This window comes from Macaca fascicularis, chromosome 12, assembly GCF_037993035.2.
Source record: "Macaca fascicularis isolate 582-1 chromosome 12, T2T-MFA8v1.1".
Classification (NCBI taxonomy): domain Eukaryota; kingdom Metazoa; phylum Chordata; class Mammalia; order Primates; family Cercopithecidae; genus Macaca; species Macaca fascicularis.
In genome coordinates this window covers 3964819-3986119 of record NC_088386.1, presented here as the reverse complement: position 1 = coordinate 3986119, position 21301 = coordinate 3964819, and the positions used below count along the sequence as shown (strand labels likewise).

The window sequence follows — 21301 nt, the reverse complement described above, 5'->3', positions numbered from 1 at the left end:
GGGGCCCACGTCATGTATGCTTCCCTCTGGTTCAAGTTGGCGTTTGGAAAAAAAAAAGTGTGCTTCTTGTATTTTCTTTTCTTTGGGCCTTTTAATTTTTTTTAATTGATGCATAATAATTGTACATCAATTATTACGTGTGGGGTACAGTAAGGGTGTTTCAATATGTATTTTATTTTTGTATTCCATTCACAAGCGTTGATCTGACCACTTTCACTCCAAAAAGATTTCCAGGCTAGTTGGGGATGGAAATGAAGCCAGGAGATGGGTTGGTAGACGGAGGAGACATGGAAGGACCAAGGGGTCATGATGGAATGAGAACCAGTTGCTCACAGGAGCCAGCTGGGGCCAGGGCGGGTCGTGGTGGGGAGGGGCGGTGGAGGCCACAGCTTCTGAAGTGGAGCAGTTCTGGGCTGTGGGAAGACCAGGCAAGCCATGGAGTGGGGGTCCCTAGGGTTGGGGGTCAGAGGAGTGGACGTCTATGGTATGTGACAGGCCATGTGGGGAGTGGCAGGACCAACATGGGGGCTCTTGTGAGGCAGATCCTGGTGTCTGGAGAGGAATGATGGGACATGCTTGGAGGTCAGATGCTGTGCGGGGGAGGAGGGCTAAAGGCCAGTCAGTTCAGGACCACGGGTGGGCCTCAAACTTCCACATGGGAGGGAGAATCCAGAATCTGGAAGCAACAACGGGTAGCCAGAGGCAGGGCAATTCCCCCTGTGTCTTTTCCCACCTGCCACCCTCTGAAAGAGCTGTCTGGGAGCCGGGATTCAGTTACGTAACAGGCATTCTCTGCATTTTTTATACAGGTTCTTAAACATTCCCAAAGCAGAGGATGTGGGGCAAAGAGGAGGGATTTTGGAGCTGGGGAGAAAATTCCCCTTCTTTGCTTACTAGCTGCATAGCCTCTGCAAAGTCTCAGCATTTCTCAGCCTCAATTTTCTCACCTGTAAAACAGGGACAGAAGCATTTCTTCTCACAGCTGCCTCTGCCACTGTGCATCCTCACTCATCCATCAAAGCCATTGTCAAAGTCACATCCTCTCCAAGGCCTTCATCCGCTTTTGCTGGACAAGTATTGACTGATGGCTATGGCCTTATAGGATAGTTTGAATTCAGGTAATGGGATACCTCCAGATTTGTTCTTTTTGTTTAGTCTTGCTTTGGCTATGTGGGCTCTTTTTTGGTTCCATATGAATTTTACTATTGTTTTTTCTGGTTCTGAGAAGAATGATGGTGGTATTTTGATGGGAATTGCCTTGAATTTGTAAATTGCTTTTGGCAGTATGGTCATTTTCACAACGTTGATTCTACCCATCCATGAGCATGGGATGTGTTTCCATTTGTTTGTGTTGTCTATGATTTCTCTCAGCAATGTTTTATAGTTTTCCTTGTAGAGGCCTTTCACTTCCTTGGTTAGGTATACACCTAAGTATTTTATTTTATTTTTTTGCAGCTATTGTAAAAGAAGTCGAGTTCTTGTTTTGATTCTCAGCTTGGTCACTTTTGGTGTACAGCAGAGCTACTGATTTGTGTATGTTAATTTTGTATCCTGAAACTTTGTTGAATTCATTTATCAGTTCTAGGAGCTTTTTGGAGGAATCTTTAGGGTTTTCCAGGTATATAATCATATTGTTAGCAAACAGCAAGAGTTTGACTTCCTCTTTACTGATTTGGATGCACTTTATTTCTTTCTCTTGTCTGATTGCTCCGGCTAGGACTTCCAGTGCTATGTTGAAGAGGAGTGGTGAGAGTGGCCATCCTTGTCTTGTTCCTGTTCTCAGAGGGAATGCTTTCAACTTTTCCCCAGTCGGTATTATGTTGGCTGTTGGTTTGTCATAGATGGCTTTTATTACATTAGGGTATGTCCCTTGTATGCTGATTTTGCTAAGGGTTTTAATCATAAACAGATGCTGGATTTTGTCAAATACTTTTTCTGCATCTATTGAGATGTTCATGTAGCTTTTGTTTTTAATTCTATTTATGTGGTGTATCACATTTATTTATTTATTATTTTTATTTATTTATTTATTTTCAGATGGAGTTTCGCTCTTGTTGCCCAGGCTGGAGTGCAATGGCGTAATCTCAGCTCACCACAACCTCTGCCTCCTGGGTTCAAGCGATTCTCCTGCCTCAGCCTCCCAAGTAGCTGGGATTACAGGTGTCCACCACCATGCCTGGCTAATGTTTTGTATTTTTAATAGAGACAGAGTTTCACCATCTTGGCCAGGCTGATCTTGAACTCCCGACCTCGTGACCCCCCCTTGCCTTGGCCTCCCAAAGTGCTGGGATTACAGGTGTGAGCCACTGCACCCGGCCGTCTAATTGATCTTATTTTGATCTTTTCTCTTCTTGGTTAATCTTGCTAATGGTCTATCAATTTTATTTATCTTTTCAAAGAACCAGCTTTTTGTTTCATTTATCTTCTGTGGGTTTTGTTGTTGTTGTTGTTTCAATTTCATTTAGTTCTGCTCTGATCTTGGTTATTTCCTTTCTTCTGCTGGGTTTGGATTTGGTTTGTTCTTGTTTCTCCAGTTCCTTGAGATGTGACCTTAGATTTGTGCTCTTTCAGATTTTTTGATGTAGGTATTTAAGGCTATAAACTTTCCTCTTAGCATCACCTTTGCTGTATCCCAGAGGTTTTGATAGGTTGTGTCACTATTATCGTTTGGTTTGAAGAATTTTTAAATTTCTATCTTGATTTCATTGTTGACCCAGTGATCATTCAGGAGCCAGTTATTTCATTTCCATGTATTTGCATGGTTTTGGAGGTTCCTTTTGGAATTGACTTCCAGGTTATTCCACTGTGGTCTGAGAGAGTTCCTGATATAATTTCAATTTTCTTTAATTTGTTGAGACTTGTTTTGTGGCTTATCATATGGTCTATCTTGGAGAAAATTCCATACACTGAGGAATAGAATGTACATACTGTGGTTGTTGGGTAGAATGTTCGTAAATACCTGTTGAGTCCATTTGTTCCAGGGTATAGTTTAAATCCATTGTTTTTTTTTTGTTGTTGACTTCTGTCTTGATGACCTGTCTAGTGCTTGTCAGTGGCATATTGAAGTCCCCCACTATTTTTTTTTTTTTTTTTTTTGAGATGGAGTCTTGCTCTGTCGCCCAGGCTGGGGTGCAGTGGCCGGATCTCAGCTCACTGCAAGCTCCGCCTCCCGGGTTTAGACAATTCTCCTGCCTCAGCCTCCCGAGTAGCTGGGACTACAGGCGCCTGCCACCTCGCCCGGCTAGTTTTTTGTATTTTTTAGTAGAGACGGGGTTTCACTGTGTTAGCCAGGATGGTCTCGATCTCCTGACCTCGTGATCCGCCCGTCTCAGCCTCCCAAAGTGCTGGGATTACAGGCTTGAGCCACCGCGCCCGGCCAAAGTCCCCCACTATTATTGTGTTGCTGTCTGTCTCATTTCTTAGGTCTAGTAGTAATTGTTTCATAAATTTGGGAGCTCCAGTGTTAGGTGCACATACATTTAGGATTGTGATATTTTCCTGTTGGACAAGGCCTATTATCACTATATAGTATCCCTCTTTGTCTTTTTTAACTGCTGTTGCTTTAAAGTTTGTTTTGTCTGATATAAGAATAGCTACTCCTGCTCACATTTGGTGTCCATTTACATAGAATGTCTTTTTCCACACCTTTACTTTAAGTTTATGTGAGTCCTTCTGTGTCAGGTGATTTTCCTGAAGGCAGCAGATGCTCGGTTGGTGAATTCGTATCCATTCTGCCATTCTGTATCTTTTAAGTGGCACATTTAGGCCATTTACATTCAACATTAGTATTGAAATGTGAGGTACTATTCCATTCATCATGCTATTTGTTGCCTGTATACCTTTTAATTCTATTTTTGTTTTATAGGTCCTGTGAGATTCATGCTTTAAAGAGGCTCTGTTTTGATGTGTTTCCAGGATTTGTTTCAAGATTTAGAACTTTTTTAGCAGTTCTTGTAGTGCTGGCTTGGTAGTGGCAAATTCTCTCAGCATTTGTTTGTCTGAAAAAGACTATCTTTCCTTCATTTATGAAGCTTAGTTTTGCTGGATACAAAATTCTTGGCTGATAATTGTTTTGTTTAAGGAGACTGAAGATAGGGTCCCAATCCCTTCTAGCTTGTAGTGTTTCTACTGAGAAATCTGCGTTAATCTGATAGGTTTTCCTTTATAAGTTACCTGGTGCTTTTGCCTCACAGCTCTTTTTTTTTTTTTTTTTTTTTTTTTTTTGAGGCGAAGTTTCACTCTGTCGCCCAGGCTGGAGTACAGTGGCCAGATCTCAGCTCACTGCAAGCTCCACCTCCCGGGTTTATGCCATTCTCCTGCCTAAACCTCCTGAGTAGCTGGGATTACAGGTGCCCGCCACCTCGCCCGGCTAGTTTTTCTGTATTGTTTTAGTAGAGACGGGGTTTCACCATGTTAGCTAGGATGGTCTCGATCTCCTGACCTCGTGATCCGCCCGTCTCGGCCTCCCAAAGTGCTGGGATTACAGGCTTGAGCCACCGCGCCCGGCCTGCCTCACAGCTCTTAAGATACTTTCCTTTGTCTTGACTTTAGATAACCAGATGACAATGTGCCTAGATGATGATCTTTATGTGATGAATTTCCCAGGTGTTCTTTCTTGTATTTGGATGTTTAGGCCTCTAGCAAGGCCAGGGAGGTTTTCTTTGATTCTTCCCCAAAAAATGTTTTCCAAACTTTTAGATTTCTCATCTTCCTCAGGAATGCAAATTATTCTTAGGTTTGGTTGTCTTACATAATCCCAAACTTCTTGGAGGCTTTGTTCATTTTTTAAAATTCTTTTTTCTTTGTCTTTGTTGAATTGGGCTAATTCTGAATTGGGTTAATTCAGAGCTTGTCTTCAAACTCTGCAGTTCTTTCTTCTGCTTGTTTGATTCTATTGCTAAGACTTTCCAGAACATTTTGCATTTCTCTAAGTGTGTCCCCTGTTTCCTGAAGTTGCAATTGTTTTTTGTCTATGCTCTCTGTTTCACTGAAGATTTCTCCCCTCATTTCTTGTATCATTTTCTTGATTTCCTTAAATTGGACTTCACCTTTTTCTGGTGCCTCCTTGATTAGCTTAATAATTGACCTTCTGAATTCTTTTTCAAGTAAGTCAGGGATTTCTTCTTGGTTTGGACCCACTGCTGGTGAGCTGGTGTGATTTTTTGGGGGTGTTAAAAAACCTTATTTTGTCGTATTACCAGAATTGTTTCTCTGGTTCCTTCTCATTTGGGTAGCCTATGTCAGAGGGAAGTTCTGGGACTCAAGGTTGCTATTCAGATCCTTTTGTCCCATGGGGTGTTCTCCTGATGTAGTTCTCTCCCCCTTTTGTGAGACTGGTATAAAAATAGTCATATAGACCAATGGAACAGAATGGAGAACCCGGAAATAAACCCAACTGTTTACAGCCAACCGATCTTTAACAAAGCAAACAAAAACATAAAGTGGGGAAATGACACCCTATTCAACAAATGGTGCTGGGATAATTGAAAAGCCACAGGTAGGAGAATGAAACTGAATCCTCATCTCTCACCTTATATAAAAATCAGCTCAAGATGGATCAAGGACTTAAATCTAAGACCTGAAACTATAAAAATTCTAGAATATAACATCAGAAAAACGCTTCTAGACATTGGCTTATGCAAAGATTTCATGACCAAGAACCCAAAAACAAATGAAACAAATACAAAGATAAATAGGTGGGACTTAAACTAAAGAACTTTTGCACAGCAAAATAAACAGTCAGCAGAGCAAACAGACAACCCACAGAGTGGGAGAAAATCTTCACAAACTACGCATCTGACAAAGGACTAATATCCAGAATCCACAAGGAACTCAAACAAATTACCAAGAAAGCAAACAAACAAACAATCCCATCAAAAAGTGGGCTGAGGTTATGAATAGACAATTCTCAAAAGAAGATATACAAATGTCCAACAAACAAGGAAAAATGTTCAACATCACCAATGATCAGGGAAATACAAATCAAAACTGCAACGCAACACCACCTTACTCTTGCAAGAGTGGCCATAATCAAAAAATCAAAAAACGATAGATGTTGGCATGGATGTGGTGAAAAGGGAATGCTTCTACACTGCTGGTGGGAATGTAAACTACTACAGCCACTGTGGAAAACAGTGTGGAGATTCCTTAAAGAACTAAACGTAGAACTACCATTTGATCCATCAATCCCACTACTGGATATCTACCCAGAGGAAAAGAACTCATTATTCGAAAAAGATGCTTGCACACACATGTTTATAGCAGCACTATTCACAATTGCAAACATGTGGAACCAGCCCAAATGCCTATCAATGAACAAGTGGATAAAGAAACTATGATATCGATATATCATATATATATAGACATATATCATATATATAGATATAGACATATATCATATATATGGCATACATATGTATGACGGAATACTACTCAGCCATAAAAAGAATGAATTAATGGCATTCACAGCAACCTGGATGGGATTGGAGACTATTATTCTAACTGAAGTAACTCAGGAATGGAAAACCAAACATCCTATGTTCTCACTTATAAGTGGGAGCTAAGCTATGAGGATGCAAAGGCATAAGAATGATACAATGGGCTTTGGGGACTCGGGGGGAAAGGGAAGGAAGGGGGTGAGGAATGAAAGACTACAAATTGGGTTCAGTGTATATTTATCTGGTGATGGGTGCACCAAAATCCCACAAATCACCACTAAAGAACTCAGCAATAGACCTGGTACCCACCTTGCACTACTCACAGGGAAGGGGAAAATGCCAGCACTCAGTCAGGGTAACTCAGGGTTTCCTCCTTTAGATGGGACAAGTGGGCTCCTCCCCGCTCCTCCTCCTGCTGGACCTGGCTGCCTACTTGGGCCTGACTGCCTGCTCCTTCTAGAACCACCAGGTGCTGGGGACAGGTTTGAAAGGAGGCAGATCCGGGTTTGATTCCCAGCTGTGCTACTAATTAACTGCGTGGCATTTCCTGCATTGAGTCCAATGTCTAAAGTGAGGGAACACGCACATTCTGCAGTGCTGTGAGGTTTAAAGTTGTGTCTGTAGCTCCAGTGGCTGCTTACCTGAGCACTTCCCAGGGTTTGTGATGATGACTGGTTTTCATGGATATCTGACCAGATAAAATTGAGGCTTCGGGATGACAGGGAACCACCTACTCCCTGTATCAAGCCCAGGACTGAGTATGAAATATGTCTGCAATAAAGACTGAAGAAGCTGAGAACAGCTCTTGTACTTGGGCCAGGACTGTGACTCATTCATCCATTTATTCAGCATTGTTTCTGAGCCAGGTCCCATACCGGGACCTTAGGGTAGTGTTGGTGAACAAGCCCAGTTCCTGTGCTCCAGGGGCTCCTATCGGGGGTGCGCATGGAGCTAACGTTCTGCTTTCTCTCTCCATACAGGTGTGTGGAACTGCTGACTCAGGATGTCGGGGTTCAGGCTGGTAAGAATTGTATGATTTGATCTAGGGGTTATTGGTGTAAGTTACTCAAGGCCAAGTTGAATCGCTCCCAAGGAAAGAGAGGAAAGGCAAGGAGACCCCATAGGAAAATACCAGAGACAGGTGAGTTCAGGAAACACGACAGATTCTCGCATCTCAAGAAAACAAGTTTGGCCAACCACTGGCCTCGGCAATACATGTAGTCATGTATAGTTATCCCTCGCTTTCATGCAGGGCTTAACATGTCCGTTTGTCTTGACAAAGGGGTTTCTTTTCTTTACTTTTCTTTTTTTTTCCAGACAGATTCTCACTCTGTCACCCAGGCTGGAGTGCAGTGGCGTGATTTCAGCTCACGGCAACCTCTGCCTCCCAGGTTCAAGTGATCCTCCAACCTCAGCCTACTGAGTAGCTGGGACCACAGGTGCATGCCACCACACCCAGCTAATTTTTGTATTTTTTGTAGGGACGGGGCTTTACCATGTTGCCCAGGCTGGTCTTGAACTCCTGAGCTCAAAGCAATCCACTCGCCTTGGCCTCCCAAAGTGCTGGGCGTGAGCCACCTTGCCCAGCCAACGAAGGGATTTCCCAGTTGTCTCACTGTGGCAGTTGCAGGGAGCTCCCCCAGAGAAAACAGGGAACTGGGGAACTGTGGGCATGGGTAGGACTGAAACCCAGGTCTGAATCACCACTTTGGACTCTGCATCGTGTTTCCTTCACTCAACAAATATTCCTGTGTTCCGGTGGCCAAGGGATGGCTCCTGCATAGGAAGAAAGCAGAAGAGTTTTGCATTTACTGTTGAATCAACGTAGACCCTGGGGAACTGCCCTGCCCTGCCACGGCGCGTGGAGAGCTCAGAGGCTGGAGAGCCCAGAGAGCAGAGGTCCCAAACCAGCCTGTGCATCCTTCCCTGCCCTCCACATTTCCACCCTTGCCCCATGCCCCGCAGAGTCCAGGAGAGCAGGATAGTGCTGCAAAGTGCTCTTTGATAAGAAAATGCCCCAAATGTTCTCCTGATTGCAAAGCCACACAGGACATCGTTCCTGGCTGCTGGAGCACACTGCTGAGAGGAGTGTGCTTCACCACGCAGGAGCCCCTGGCGCTGCCACTAAGCCTGGCAGCATCGGACTCACAGAATGGACAGCCAAGATTGGCTCCTTGTTTTCAATTACAGAATAGAGCTTAGGCTGTTTTAGGCTGTAGAGAGGACACGCGTGGTCTCAAACGTCAGGTCGTGAGGCTTCTGGTAACTAAGTTGCAAACCTGAGAGCATGGCTCCACCTTGGAGCATGGTGTGATTTTAAGACAAAGCAAAGCATTTCACAAAGGAATGTGCCGTGGGATGCATCAACGCCAGACTCCCTCTGGGGATGCCACTAACGGCAAGCAGAGTTTAGAAAAACACCTCTCAGGGCCCTATTACTCACAATTACAATTGCAGGCCCGCTCTCTCTTCAGACAATGTAAGTCTTTGAGAGGAGAGTCATCTCTCGGCTTACTGCAACCTCAGCCTCCCAGGTTCAAGCAATCCTCCCGCCTCAGCCTCCCGAGTAGCTGGGACTACAGGCACCCACCACCACGCCCGGTTAATTTTGTATTTTTAGTAGAGACAGGGTTTCACCACGTTGGCCAGGCTTGTCTCGAACTCCTGACCTCAGGTGATCTGCCCGCCCAACTCGGCCTCCCAAAGTGCAGAGTGGTCATCTTTTTAATGAATAAGTCTTTCAGAGGGTTGTTGAGTCCTCTGTGGTGCCCTCCGTGCTGGACGCTATGGAGGCTCCCTGCCATAGGGCACTCCATCTTCACCGCAGCCCTGTGAAGCAGGCCCCTTTCAACAGATAAGGAAGTTAAGGTTCAGAGCTGTGAAGTGACTTTCCCAAGGCCATATAACTCCTGGAATACAGAGTAGGGATTAGAACCCAGCCAGGTCTATCTGACTTCACTGGAGCTTGGACTGCCGTAACAAGGTGTCACAGCCTGGGTGGCCTAAACCACAGACATTTGTGTTCTCACAGTCCTGGAAGCTGGAAGTCCAAGGTTAAAGTGCCTTAGGGTTGTAGATGGCTGTCTTCTCATTTTATCCCTTCACATAGCCTTTCTTCTGTGCTGTGGGGTGAGGAGAGGGAGAGAGAAAAGCAGAGAGAGAGAGAGACAGGGAGAGAGAAGAGAGAGAGCATGCGTGCATCTCACTCTGGTGCCTCTTCCTTTTTTACAGACACCAGTCCTGTTGGATTAGGACCACACCCTTAGGACCTTATTTAACCTTAATTACCTCCTCAAAGGCCTTATCTGCAAATATTGTCATGTCAGGAGTTGGGGCTTCACTATATGAATTCTGGAGGGACACAATTCAGTCCATATAATGAGGTTTATTTATATTTTTGCCCATCTTCTATAGCGATCTTCTTCCTAATTCTAATTTTATTTTATTTTTTATTTGTGTGTTCTTTTTTGACAGAGTCTCACTCTGTCAGCAAGGCTGGAGTGCAGTGGTGCGATCACAGCTCACTGCAACCTCCACCTCCCAGATTCAAGCAGTATCGTGCGTCAGCCTCCTGATTAGCTGGGATTACAGGGGCCCACCACCACGCCTAGCTTTTTTTTTTTTTTTTTTGAGATGGAGTCTTGCACTGTCGCCCACCGGAGTGCAGGGGTGCGATCCTGGCTCACTGTAAGCTCCGCCTCCCGGGTTCAAGCAATGCTCCTGCCTCAGCCTCCCGAGTAGCTGGGACTACAGGCATGTGCCACCACACCTGGCTAATTTTTGTATTTTTAGTGGAGATGGGGTTTCACTATGTTGGCCAGGCTGGTCTTGAACTCCTGACCTTGTGATCCGCCTGCCTCGGCCTCCCAAAGTGCTGGGATTACAGGCGTGAGCCACCGCGCCCAGCCAATTTTTGTATTTTTTTAGTAGAGGCAGGGTTTCTCCATGTTGGCCAGGCTGTTCTCAAACTCCTGGCCTGTCTTGGCCTCCCAAAGTGCTGGGATTACAGGTGTGAACCACGACACCCAGCCCCTAATTCTAATTTTTAAAAAATTTCTAGATCATTTTGCTGACTTTTCTCCTTCCTACCGTTTATGATTCTTCCCATGTTTTTCTAATCAAGGCATGTTCTCCCACAGTTTCCAATTTTGTTTTCATTCTGGTGCGCATTTCTTTCATTTCCTCCATTTTTTCATTCAGCTCTGCCAACTCACGTCTCATCCTTTTTCTCAGTTTTCCCCCATCTAATTCCTGGGCTTTTCTGCCTCTGACCTAATCTTTGGTCGGTTTTTGTAAATGATGGTGAAATATTCAGTCACAACTTCCCACGGCTCTGTGGCAGTTATTTCTCTTTTGCTAAGTGTTATTTGCTCCCTTCCTCCTCTTGGGTTTCAGTACCTCCGAACACAGACCTGTGCTGCTTCCTTTTGGATTACTCCTCTTCAGATGGGGTGAGCTCTCTTGGATTAGAAGGAGGTTCGTGCGGGGCCAGTGCCACAGTGCAGGCTAGCAGAAATCTCACATGCGAGTTTTTAGTCGTTGCTTCTCCCACCCAATAGATCTGGGTACTGCAGAGCTTTTCACGGGGCAAGGCTTCTCTTTTCCCACCCCATAGAGAGACTGCTTCCTGCAAATATGGCAGACCTGCAAATATGGTCTGTTTCTTAGAACCGAGACAGGCCAGGCAAGCTCCGACTGCCACCTTGTGCCCGTGCTCCTGCTGCTGCAGCAAGTCATGCTGCTTTTGCACGCCAGGATGGGCTGCTGCTTTGGAGAATTGAACTTTGCCCTCTCTTTCTGGAATCTACAGCTGGGGCCACCTTTTCAACTTCCTCCTGTGTCTCCTAGCATTTGTTTCTGTTTCTTATCCTCCTATTGCTTGCAGGTGATTTCTGAGAAGATGCAACTCTTGCTATCGTCATCAAGCTTGAGAAGCACTTTCTCTTTTAACCACTCAGCCACGCCACCTTCCTAAATAGTTGCCGAGTTTCTTTTTCATTATGAGAGGTTCAGTGGTGAGACGGGAGCTCCTGTTCTTGTCAGCTTACTGTCCCAGACAAGACAAAGACATGGAGAGAAGCTGTACAGGCGCTTGGTACCTGCTCAGTGAGCAGGGCAGGTGACACACGATCAAAGGAAACAGGGGCTAGGAGAGAGAGGGAGAAAGAGAGATAGGAGAGGAATGGGAAGAGGGGAGGAGAAGAAAGGAGAGACAAGCTCCAGCCACCTTGGGAACTCTGGGCTGGAAGGCAAAGCCCTAAAGAGAGGTAAGTATCCAGCAGGGAGGGGAAGAGAGAGCGGGGATCACACCACTGTCTACTGTCTGCCCTCCAGGGTGACCACGTGTGGCTGGAGCCTCCCTCCACCCACAAGACTGGCGTGGCCATTGGAGGCATCATCAAAGAGACAAAGCCAGGCAAGATCTTGGTTGAAGATGACGAGGGCAAGGTCAGTGTTCTGGGGCTTTCCTCTGGGCCCCGGCCTGCCCCCACATCCAGGGCCCCAGAGCCCTCCCCACCCTGTGGAGCCTCTCCCTAACACCAGGGGCTCCAAGGCCAAGTGGGGACGTGGGTGGCAGGACAGATCACGGTGGAGTCCTGCCATGGTGAACACGGCTTCTGTGTCCTGGGGAACGTTTCAAGAGTTGCAGTCCAGGGAAATGAAGAGAATTAGGGGACCAGGAAGTGGAGAAGTGGGAAAGGGGCTCTGGAAGGACCAGAGGGGCAGAAAGCCGGTTTGCAAAATGAAACTGGCAAGGGGGAAAGGTGGGTGAGGAAGGTGTGTGGAGGGGCAGGAAGCGGCAAAACGCACAAGTGAGAGGCCAGCAACCTGGAGTGCCCAGGGGTGACCAGCTCGTCCACAAGAGGGGTCAGGACCAGCTAGGTGGTGAGCGGGGAAGGGCTTACCATGGAGTGTCCAGCTGGTCACTTAGCTCCTCAGATTGTCCTCTCTGCTCAGCTGGGTGCTGCAGCCTTAGCCTCCAAAGAAAAGTTTCTAGGCTGTGACCTGTGAGATCCGGATGATGGAAGTCAGTAAAATAATAACAATATCTTCTATTTGTGTAACACTGTAGTTTTTAAAAAAAAAAAAAAAAAAAAACCTTTCACTTGCACACTCTTATTCTAACAACCTGCAAGGCTCCCAGCTGCAACCTGACCCTAAATCTAACTTCTGGCTACAAGCTCCTTTGTCCCTGGTCTGAAATTCAGCCCTAGCTCCAGCTACACCTTAACCCTGGGCCCTAGACCCATGCTGATCCAGTCATAGATGGACCTGATTCTGCCACAGGAGTCCCTTGAGCCTTGTCATAGACTGACCCTGGCCGGAGGCTGGCCACCGCCCCAGGTCAGCTGATCTGTGACCCCGAAGGCCACTTTGCTGCTGAGAACTTGGAGGGGAGGGTGTGGCAGGCTGGCCACGGGGATGGAGGCCACGCCTCAGGGGAGTCTGCACCCGTTGTTCCAGGAACACTGGATCCGAGCAGAGGACTTTGGTGTCCTTAGCCCCATGCACCCCAGCTCAGTCCAGGGCGTGGACGACATGATCCGCTTGGGCGACCTGAACGAGGCGGGCATGGTGCACAACCTCCTGATCCGCTACCAGCAGCACAAGATCTACGTGAGTCTCCCCAGCCCTGTGTCCACAGGGGAGCCCCTCACAGGTGCCGACCTCCTGGACAGGGAGAAGAAAATGATGCACGGGGGCACTGCCCCCCCATGCCCTCACTGGGGGAGGTGGGCGAGGTGCCTAACTTTTCCCAATCTCTGCTGCCCAGTCCCAAACAGGGCGATCCCACCCTGGAGGGGAGGAAGCCGCTGCATAGAGTGACAGCACAGTGCCTGGCACAGTCCGTGCTCAGTGAGGGCTGCAGATGGCCATCAGGTGGCCATTGTCCTCTGCCCTCTCCATCCCAAGCATGTTGTAGAGACAGGGTCACCAGACAGAGAGCTCCTGGCCTCCCAAGAGTGAGTCCCATGACAGCCAGGATCCCAAGATCCTGATTCACCAGACGAGGGGGCCATGGGGGTGGATGTGGGCCCTCCCCGCAAACCTGGCCTGGATGGAGGTTCACCCCAGCCTGAAGCTCTCATCCTGGTTCCAATGCAGATTTTTCCAGGGGAGGTGGTATTTCCAAACTGACACCAGCTCGGCCTAAGTATGTGTGGCCTGCAGAAGCCACTGCCTGCCGGGGCCTCTCTGGTTGGAGGGTGGCTGGCTTGGTTCTGACCGGCCCTTCTGGGCTGTTCAGAGGAAGGCAGCTTGTGCTTCCAAAGGGCTTGTGCCTGCACTCCTCATCTGGTGGCACAGCCTGAAGCCAGAGGGCACGTCCTCTCCTTTCCTAAAGTGAAAACCAGGGTGCCATGGTCATGTGGCGTATTGTGCAGACTCTGCCTGCCCCACCCACTGAGGGGCAGTGGGGCCGGGTGGGGGCTCCAGATGGGCAGCTGATCCAGGGCGGAGGTCCCAGGAGCACACAGAATTTGTGGTTGGGGTCTGTGAGGGCCACTTGTTGACCAGCCTATATGAAAGCCCCTGCGGGATGCACGTGAAAACCCATTTCATACTTAGTCCATTTTTATCGAGCCCCTTCTAAGTACCAGGCAAGGTACAGTGAACATTTGATCTTCCTGGAAATATGTCCCCCGGGAGCTCACCTTCCTGGTGGACATCTCGTCTTCCCATAGGAAGGACCTGCACAGCCGAATGTCTTATCTCCCTGGCCCAGAATCAGACTCTACTTCCACACCAAAGTCAGCAGCCCTGATAACTCCCTGGGGGCAGGGCCAAGGCTGAGTATCTCTGCCAGGGGCAGAGGGCACTGACCACCTGCTCCCTTCCCAGACGTACACAGGCTCCATCCTGGTGGCCGTGAACCCGTTCCAGGTGCTGCCGCTCTACACCCTGGAGCAGGTACAGCTCTACTACAGCCGCCACATGGGCGAGCTGCCGCCGCATGTCTTTGCCATCGCCAACAACTGCTACTTCAACATGAAGAGGAACAAGAGGGACCAGTGCTGCATCATCAGGTGAGGCAGAGGGGTCAGGCACCGCCTCCAGGCATCTCCCTGAACTGCTCCCCACAGCACGCCTGCCAAGTTGGGCAAGGCAGGAGCTCTCCCTACTCCATGGCACACACCCTTCTCCACAGCACACAACGGCCCCAGCTACCCTGCACCCCGAGCAGTTCCTCCAAAGCTTCCTTCCTTCAGAACCTAGGCTTTCATCGTGTCACCAGGGACTGGACTGCCCAGCCTCTAATAACGGTTTACTGAGTCAAGGAAGGAAGTTGGGCTGGGTTCCTTTAGAAATGGGCCTCAGGGGTCGGGCATGGTAGCTCATGCCTATAATCCCAGTGACTTGGGAGGTCAAAGCAGGAGGATTCCTTGAGGCTGGGAATTTGAGACCAGCCTGGACAATGTAGCGAGACCCTATCTCTGTAAAAATAAAAAAAGAAAAAGGTACGGGACCCAGGTTAGGCACTTGAAGATGCAGGAGTTCAACAGCTGAGGACCCACGCAAAAAAAATCTCAAGGCAGGCCCCAGGTGAGGACAGAGGAGCAGCAGTTCCAGGGGGCAGCTCTCAGGTCACCAGGGGACCAGAAGGAAAGTGTCCCCTCCAGTCCAGGTCCTGGCTGCTTCAGAGACTCCCTGCCTGGCCTGGCCTCTCTACCAGTGACCACAGACCCTCCTGGTGTCGGGAGGAGGAGTGTTCAAGGGAACAGGAGGTGGAGTGGGAATTTGGCTCCCAGGCACCTTGCTTGGTGCTCCAGTAGAGTCACTCATTCATTCCTTCCTTCATTCAATCATTTGAGGTTTTGTCATGCCCCAACTGTGTGCCACCCACTGTCCCAACATGGGGAGGTGGCAGCTAACAAAAGGGACCAGAATCCCTTCTTCAGGGAGCTTACATTCTAGAAGCAGAGACAGACAGGCAACAAATAAGTGCATTTTTATGCAGGTCCTAACAGCTTTGAAGTAAAACACGGCAGGGGAGAGGAAAGGGTGATGTCAGCCTCTGCGTTAGGTAGGGGGCAGGCCAGGCACGGCCTCTCTGAGGCGGGATGCTGAACAGAGACCAGAATGAAGTCCTAAGGCACAGGTGATCACATTTCATGTCCTCAGCAACCCTCTGAAGGAGATGCTCTCATTCCCCTGATACGGCCCCATGTTACTGCTGGAGAGACCTACAGTCAGAGGGGCTGAGATCCTGTTCCAGCGGCACACAGCGCTGAAGTGGGGAATTCAAACCCAGGGCTCTGGAGAAGACAGCAGACAGGTGCCCTGGGAGAGAGCTGGATCTCCCAACCTGCCCCCGGAGGCAGGGCGAGAAGCCTCTGGGCAGAGCTGGGCCGCGGGCTGGCTGGCCGGGAGCTGACAGGGTGGCGCCCCCTGGAGGCTGGCGGGGCTGGCCGAGTGTGAGCAAGGAGAGGAAAGAGCTGCCTGAGGTTTGGTTCTTTGTAGTGAGCAGAACGTCACTTGTCACTTTGAGTCAAATTGCATTCTCCTCCTGCCCTTTCCTCCCCCAGGGCTGTGGGCAAGTCCCCTTAAGCCGCGTCTCTACAATGGCAGGTTATTTGATGAGCTTGTGTTTATAAACACGCCTGGCGCTTGACAGGCGCTCAGGGGAGTCCACAGCTATCACTGGAGGTTTGTTGATCTCACTCTGCTTTGCTGGCATAGTGATTGTGGGTATTTTGATCATAACTTTGCAAAAAAGGTAATATTTTGACTGGGTGCGGTGGCTCACGCCTGTAATCCCGGCACTTTGGGAGGCCGAGGCAGGTGGATCACCTGAGGTCGGGAGTTCAAGACCAGCCTGGCCAACATGGTGAAACCCCATCTCTACTAAAAATATAAAAATTAGCTGGGTGTGGTGGCCAGCGCCTGTAATCTCAGCTACTTGGGAGGCTGAGGCAGGAGAATTGCTGGAACTGGAGGGGGCAGAGGTTGCAGTTAGCTGAGATGGTGCCATTGCACTCCAGCCCAGGCCAACAACAGCCAGACTCCGACTCAAATAAAGAAAAAAAAAAAAAGACAATATTTTCAGGCCAAGCATGGTGGCTTATGCCTGTAATCCTAGCACTTTGGGAGGCTGAAGCGGGCAGATCAGCTGAGGTCAGGAGTTTCAGACCAGCCTGGTAAAGACGGTGAAACCTTATCTCTACTAAAAATATAAAAATTACCTGGGTGTGGTGGCAGGCACCAGTAATCCTAGCTACTTGGGAGGCTAAGGCATGAGAATCACTTGAACCCAAGAGGTAGAGGTTGCAGTGAGCCTAAATCATGCCACTGCACTCCAGCCTGGGAGACAGAGTGAGACTCCATCTCAAAAAAAAAAAAAAAAAAAAAGGTAATATTTTCAGATGAAGCAATATCTGGGATTTGCTTTAAAATAGTACAGGAGGGGAAACAAAATTGGCCAGGAGTTGAAGCTGGATAATGGGACTGTGGGAGTCTGCTATGCAAATTCTAAAGTGTAGGAATCCTCTGGGGATCCTGTGAAAATGCAGATTCTGATCAACAGAGCCTGTGTGACCTGGGCATCTGCATTCTGAGCCTGCTGCTGGCCTGTGGGCCATGCTTTCATTAGGAAGACATTGAGTCATCTCACTCAGCCTTCTGTATGTCCTGGGCACTGTGGTGCTGACCCTGCAATGAATCAGATCCGAGTGTGCCAAGGAGCTTGCAGCCGAGCAGAGAAGAAAAGACAAACACAATAGCGTGTACAACACAGGCAGCCTGAGACCCACAGGGGACTTCAGGGCTTCAATGCAGTGGGATATCTGCAGGGGAGAGGCCATCCTTGTCAGACTGGCTAGAGAAAGCAGGACTGGGGTTTGTAGGAGAGTTCAGAGGTGTTGAAAAAAATAGTTGTTGTGTGGTCTCATGTCCCTGCACACCCTTTTTGCAGTGGCGAGTCTGGGGCTGGCAAGACGGAGACCACCAAGCTCATCCTGCAGTTCATGGCCACCGTCAGTGGCCAGCATTCGTGGATTGAGCAGCAGGTCCTGGAAGCCAACCCTATCCTGGAGGGTAAGCATCGCTCTGGGACCTGCCCTTCTCCCCCAGCCCCACTAGAGCCTTCCTTCCAGGTGGGACCACAAACCTTCAGCAACTCCTCCAGACCCTTGGGACACAAAACACAAGGGTGGGGTGCATGGTAGGGATAGGGGGGCCAGGCGGCACAAAGGGGAAAGACTGAGGACTTAATAAACTTTCAATAGGTGTGTTTTCCACGGGATCGTAAGGAGTATTCTTTTTAAAAAGGGATCCAAGATCAAGTCAATTTGGGAAATGCTAGATGTGTGGGTTCGGTTGCTGGAACTGAACTGGAAAGCAGTTGCTGGGCCAGGGTGAGGACTGCAACAGGTTTATCGAGGGGTAAACCTGCAGAAGACAAGGTGGGAGGAAGCAGGAGTGGGCAGGATGAGTCTTCAAACTTGGATGCTGCTCAGACCCTTAGGAACGGGAAAAGGAGAGGAAGCAGCTTGGGTCAGGAGTGGCTCATGCTGTGATGCAGATCTAAGTCTCGGCCAACCCAGCAGGGGGCTCTGGAGCAAACTCCTCCTTAGAAGCCTCCTGCCTTCTCCCCGGTGACCCGGCCTCAGTCTTGTTAGGGCTGCCCGGAAGCCTATGGCCTCGGCCCCAAGGCTATCGGCTGCTGTCTCTCTCGTTTCTTTATAATTGAAGTTTGCTTTACATATAGTAAATATTCACCTTTTTCACGTACAGTTTCGTGAGTTTTGACAAACGCATACAGGCCTATGGCTCCCATCATCATCAGGAAGTAGAATGTTCCCATCACCCCCCAGATCTTCCCTCATGCCCCTTCATAGTCACCCGGACCCCTCCCCTGGCAACTGCGGATTTGTCTTTCCCCTGCCTCCCTTCACAGTTTTGTCTTTTCCAGAATGTCGTAGAAGTAAAATCACAGGGTTTGTAGCTTTTTGTGTCTGGTTACCTTGGCTATTTGGGATTCTTCCTTGTTGCTGCCTGCATCAGCGATTCATTCCTTTTTAATGCTGAGTAGAATTCCATTGTGTGGAGGTACCACAGCTTCTCCACCCGTTTAGGACATCTGGGTTGTTTATCGTTTTTAGCCACTAGGAGGAAAACCTCTATAAACATGCACATACAGGTTTTTGGGTGCACATAGGTCTTTCCCTTGGATAAATATGCAGGAGTGAAATTGTTGGCTCAAAAGGCAAGTGAGCCATTTTACTTTGTCAGAAACTTCCGAAATGTTTTCCAAAGTGGTCGCAGCATTTTGCTCTCTCACCAGCAGAGCAGGAACATTCTGGTTGTCCTGTGACCCCCACCAGCACCTGGCACGGTGAAGGACATGGTCTGCCCTCTGACATGTGTGGAGCACGCTTGTAACTCCCATGGCCCTGACGACGAAGGATGTTAGCGTCTGTCCGCATGCTTACCTCCCCTCTGTATATCTGCTCGGGTGAAGTGTTGGTTCAAATCTTTTGCCTATTCTTTCATATTCTTTAATTGGTCTATTTCCTTACTAATGAGTTATTTTTGCTTGTTTTTTGTTTATTTGAGATGGAGTTTTGCTCTTGTTGCCCAGGCTGGAACACAATAGCATGATCTCGGCTCACTGCAACCTCCACCTGCCGGGTTCAAGCAATTCTCCTGCCTCAGCCTCCCGAGTAGCTGGAATTATAGGCATGCGCCACCACGCCCGGCTAATTTTGTATTTTTAGCAGAGACGGGGTTTCTCCATGTTAGTCAGGCTGGTCTTGAACTCCTGACCTCAGGTGATCTGCCCACCTCGGCCTCCCAAAGTGTTGGGATTACAGGCGTGAGCCACCGTGCCTGGCCACTAGTGAGTTTTAAGAGTTTTGTATGTGTTCTGGATACAAGTCCTTTCTAAGACAGGTGTTATATTGTGTCCGAGTTTGTGGCCAGTCTTTTCATTCTCTAGACAGTGTCTTTTGCAGGGCAGAAGTTTTAAATTTTTAAAGTTCAATTTGTCCTTTTTTTTCTCCTATGGGTCATGTTTTTTTGTGTTGTATCTAAGAAATCTTTGCCTAACCCAGAGATTTTCTCCTATGTTTTTCCTATGTGTTTTGTAGTTTTAGATCTTATATTTAGGTTGATGATCCAGTTTATGGTTTACATTTGTGATCTGATATTTTTCTATGGTGCAAGGTACACAGCACAGAAAAAAAGACTTTTGGCTGGGCGTGATGGCTTACGCCAGTAATCCCAGAACTTTGGGAAGCTGAGGCAGTCAGATCGCTTGAGGTCAGGAGTTCAAGACAAGCCTGGCCAACATGGGGAAACCCCGTCTCTACTAAAAATACAAAAATTAGCTGAGCATGGTGGCGTGCGCCTGTAATCCCAGCTACTCGGGAGGCTGCGGCAGGAGAATCGCTTGAACCCAGGAGGCAAAGTTTGCAGGGAGCTGAGATCGCACCACTGCACTCCAGCCTGGGCGACAGAGTGAGACTGTCTCAAAAGATAAAAGAGAAAAAGACTTTTCCGTCTTTCCTTCCTTCTTTCTTTCTCACCTTCTTTTCTCCTTCCTTCCTTTCTTTTTCTCTTTCTCTTTTTTTTTTTTTTTGGTTTTGCATGTAGATACTCTATTGTTCCAGTCTTATTTGTCAAAAAGACTATTTTTTCTCTATCGACTTACCTTTGCACCCCTGTCTAAAATCAATTGACCATCCGTGTAAGGGACTGCTCCTGGATTCTCTATTATCTTCAATTCCTCTCTCTGTCTATCTTTTCACCAGTGCTACAGTGTCTTGATTTCTGTAGCCTTATGGGAAGCAGTGCAAGCAGAGAGCATGTGCCCTCCAATTTTGTTCTTCTTCTTCAAACTTGGCTATTCTAGATCATTTACCTTTCCATATATAGTACATTTTAAGATCGGCCTGTCAGTTAGTACAAAAAAAGAAAAAAACTGCCTGCATCAGATTCTTTCTTGAAGAGACACCCAACCAATCACCCCCATGATGGCCACACTGGGCTCAATAAGCTAAATAGGTTTCATACCTGTGGCACTTCTCAGAGGCTCTGCCGTGCATTGAGATTCCTTGAGAAAGAGAGACAGGGTGCTGTGTTTCTTAAACCTACTTCCCCAAGGAACCGTCTTCCTCTGTTTCATGGGACTACGCCGGATACTGGTATTCTGAAACTGCATCCTAACCATTAAGGGGCCATAAAATCAGTTCTAGAACAAATCAAATATCATAGAATAGAACACCCCAGCACATCACTCTTTGTAAGAACTAGTACTGAGTATTTTGTTCTAACTATGTGTGTGCAGGTGGACATGTGTATATACTAGGATGTAATGCAAAATATCTTTCTTACTGTGGATCGCATCAGAAGAGCTTGCAGAAACAGCTTTACAAAAACACTTTGGGACGTGCTGCCTCCTGATCTGACTGCCTCCGTGTGTCCTGGCCTTGACACGCTGTTGCCAGTCCCCATGCCAGCTTGGCCTCTCCATATCAGCCTCAGCCCTGCAGCCTGAGCCATCTTTCTAAGCTGCGAATCTGCTTCCACACTCTCAGAAGCTTACTGCTTCCCTTATCACAGCAGAATGATTGCCCAGCTTCTGAGACTAGCATTTAAGGCTCTGTGCCACCTGGCCCTACCTACTAACTAGTTCTGTCTACCTTTCACTGCTTTCCTCCTGTATCCCACACTCTGACAAGACTTCTGTGTCTGCAAGTGCACTTCATGCTTTCTGACCTCTGAGGTTTTCCCCAAGGTTTTTGTCTTCCTCTTAGCGGGCCCTTGGCTGCCATCACTGTCTGGCGCAGCTGTGCACATTCTTCAATTCGAGCTTGGCCACCTCCTCTGAGCAGCCCTCTTAGATGATCTCACTCATATTACAT

General features: G+C 48.0%; 1 protein-coding gene across 1 annotated transcript in view; it reads left to right on the top strand.

Moving 5' to 3' along the window:
* MYO7B (myosin VIIB) overlaps positions 1–21301 on the top strand; it is a 102098-nt gene that overhangs the window by 15767 nt on the left and 65030 nt on the right. The window contains exons 2-6 of the mRNA XM_045366880.3: positions 7418–7458; positions 11772–11885; positions 12903–13055; positions 14280–14464; positions 17350–17471. Of these exons, the coding sequence (XP_045222815.2) occupies positions 7441–7458; positions 11772–11885; positions 12903–13055; positions 14280–14464; positions 17350–17471 (592 nt within the window). The 5' untranslated portion in view covers positions 7418–7440. The remainder of the gene's footprint in view (positions 1–7417; positions 7459–11771; positions 11886–12902; positions 13056–14279; positions 14465–17349; positions 17472–21301) is intronic.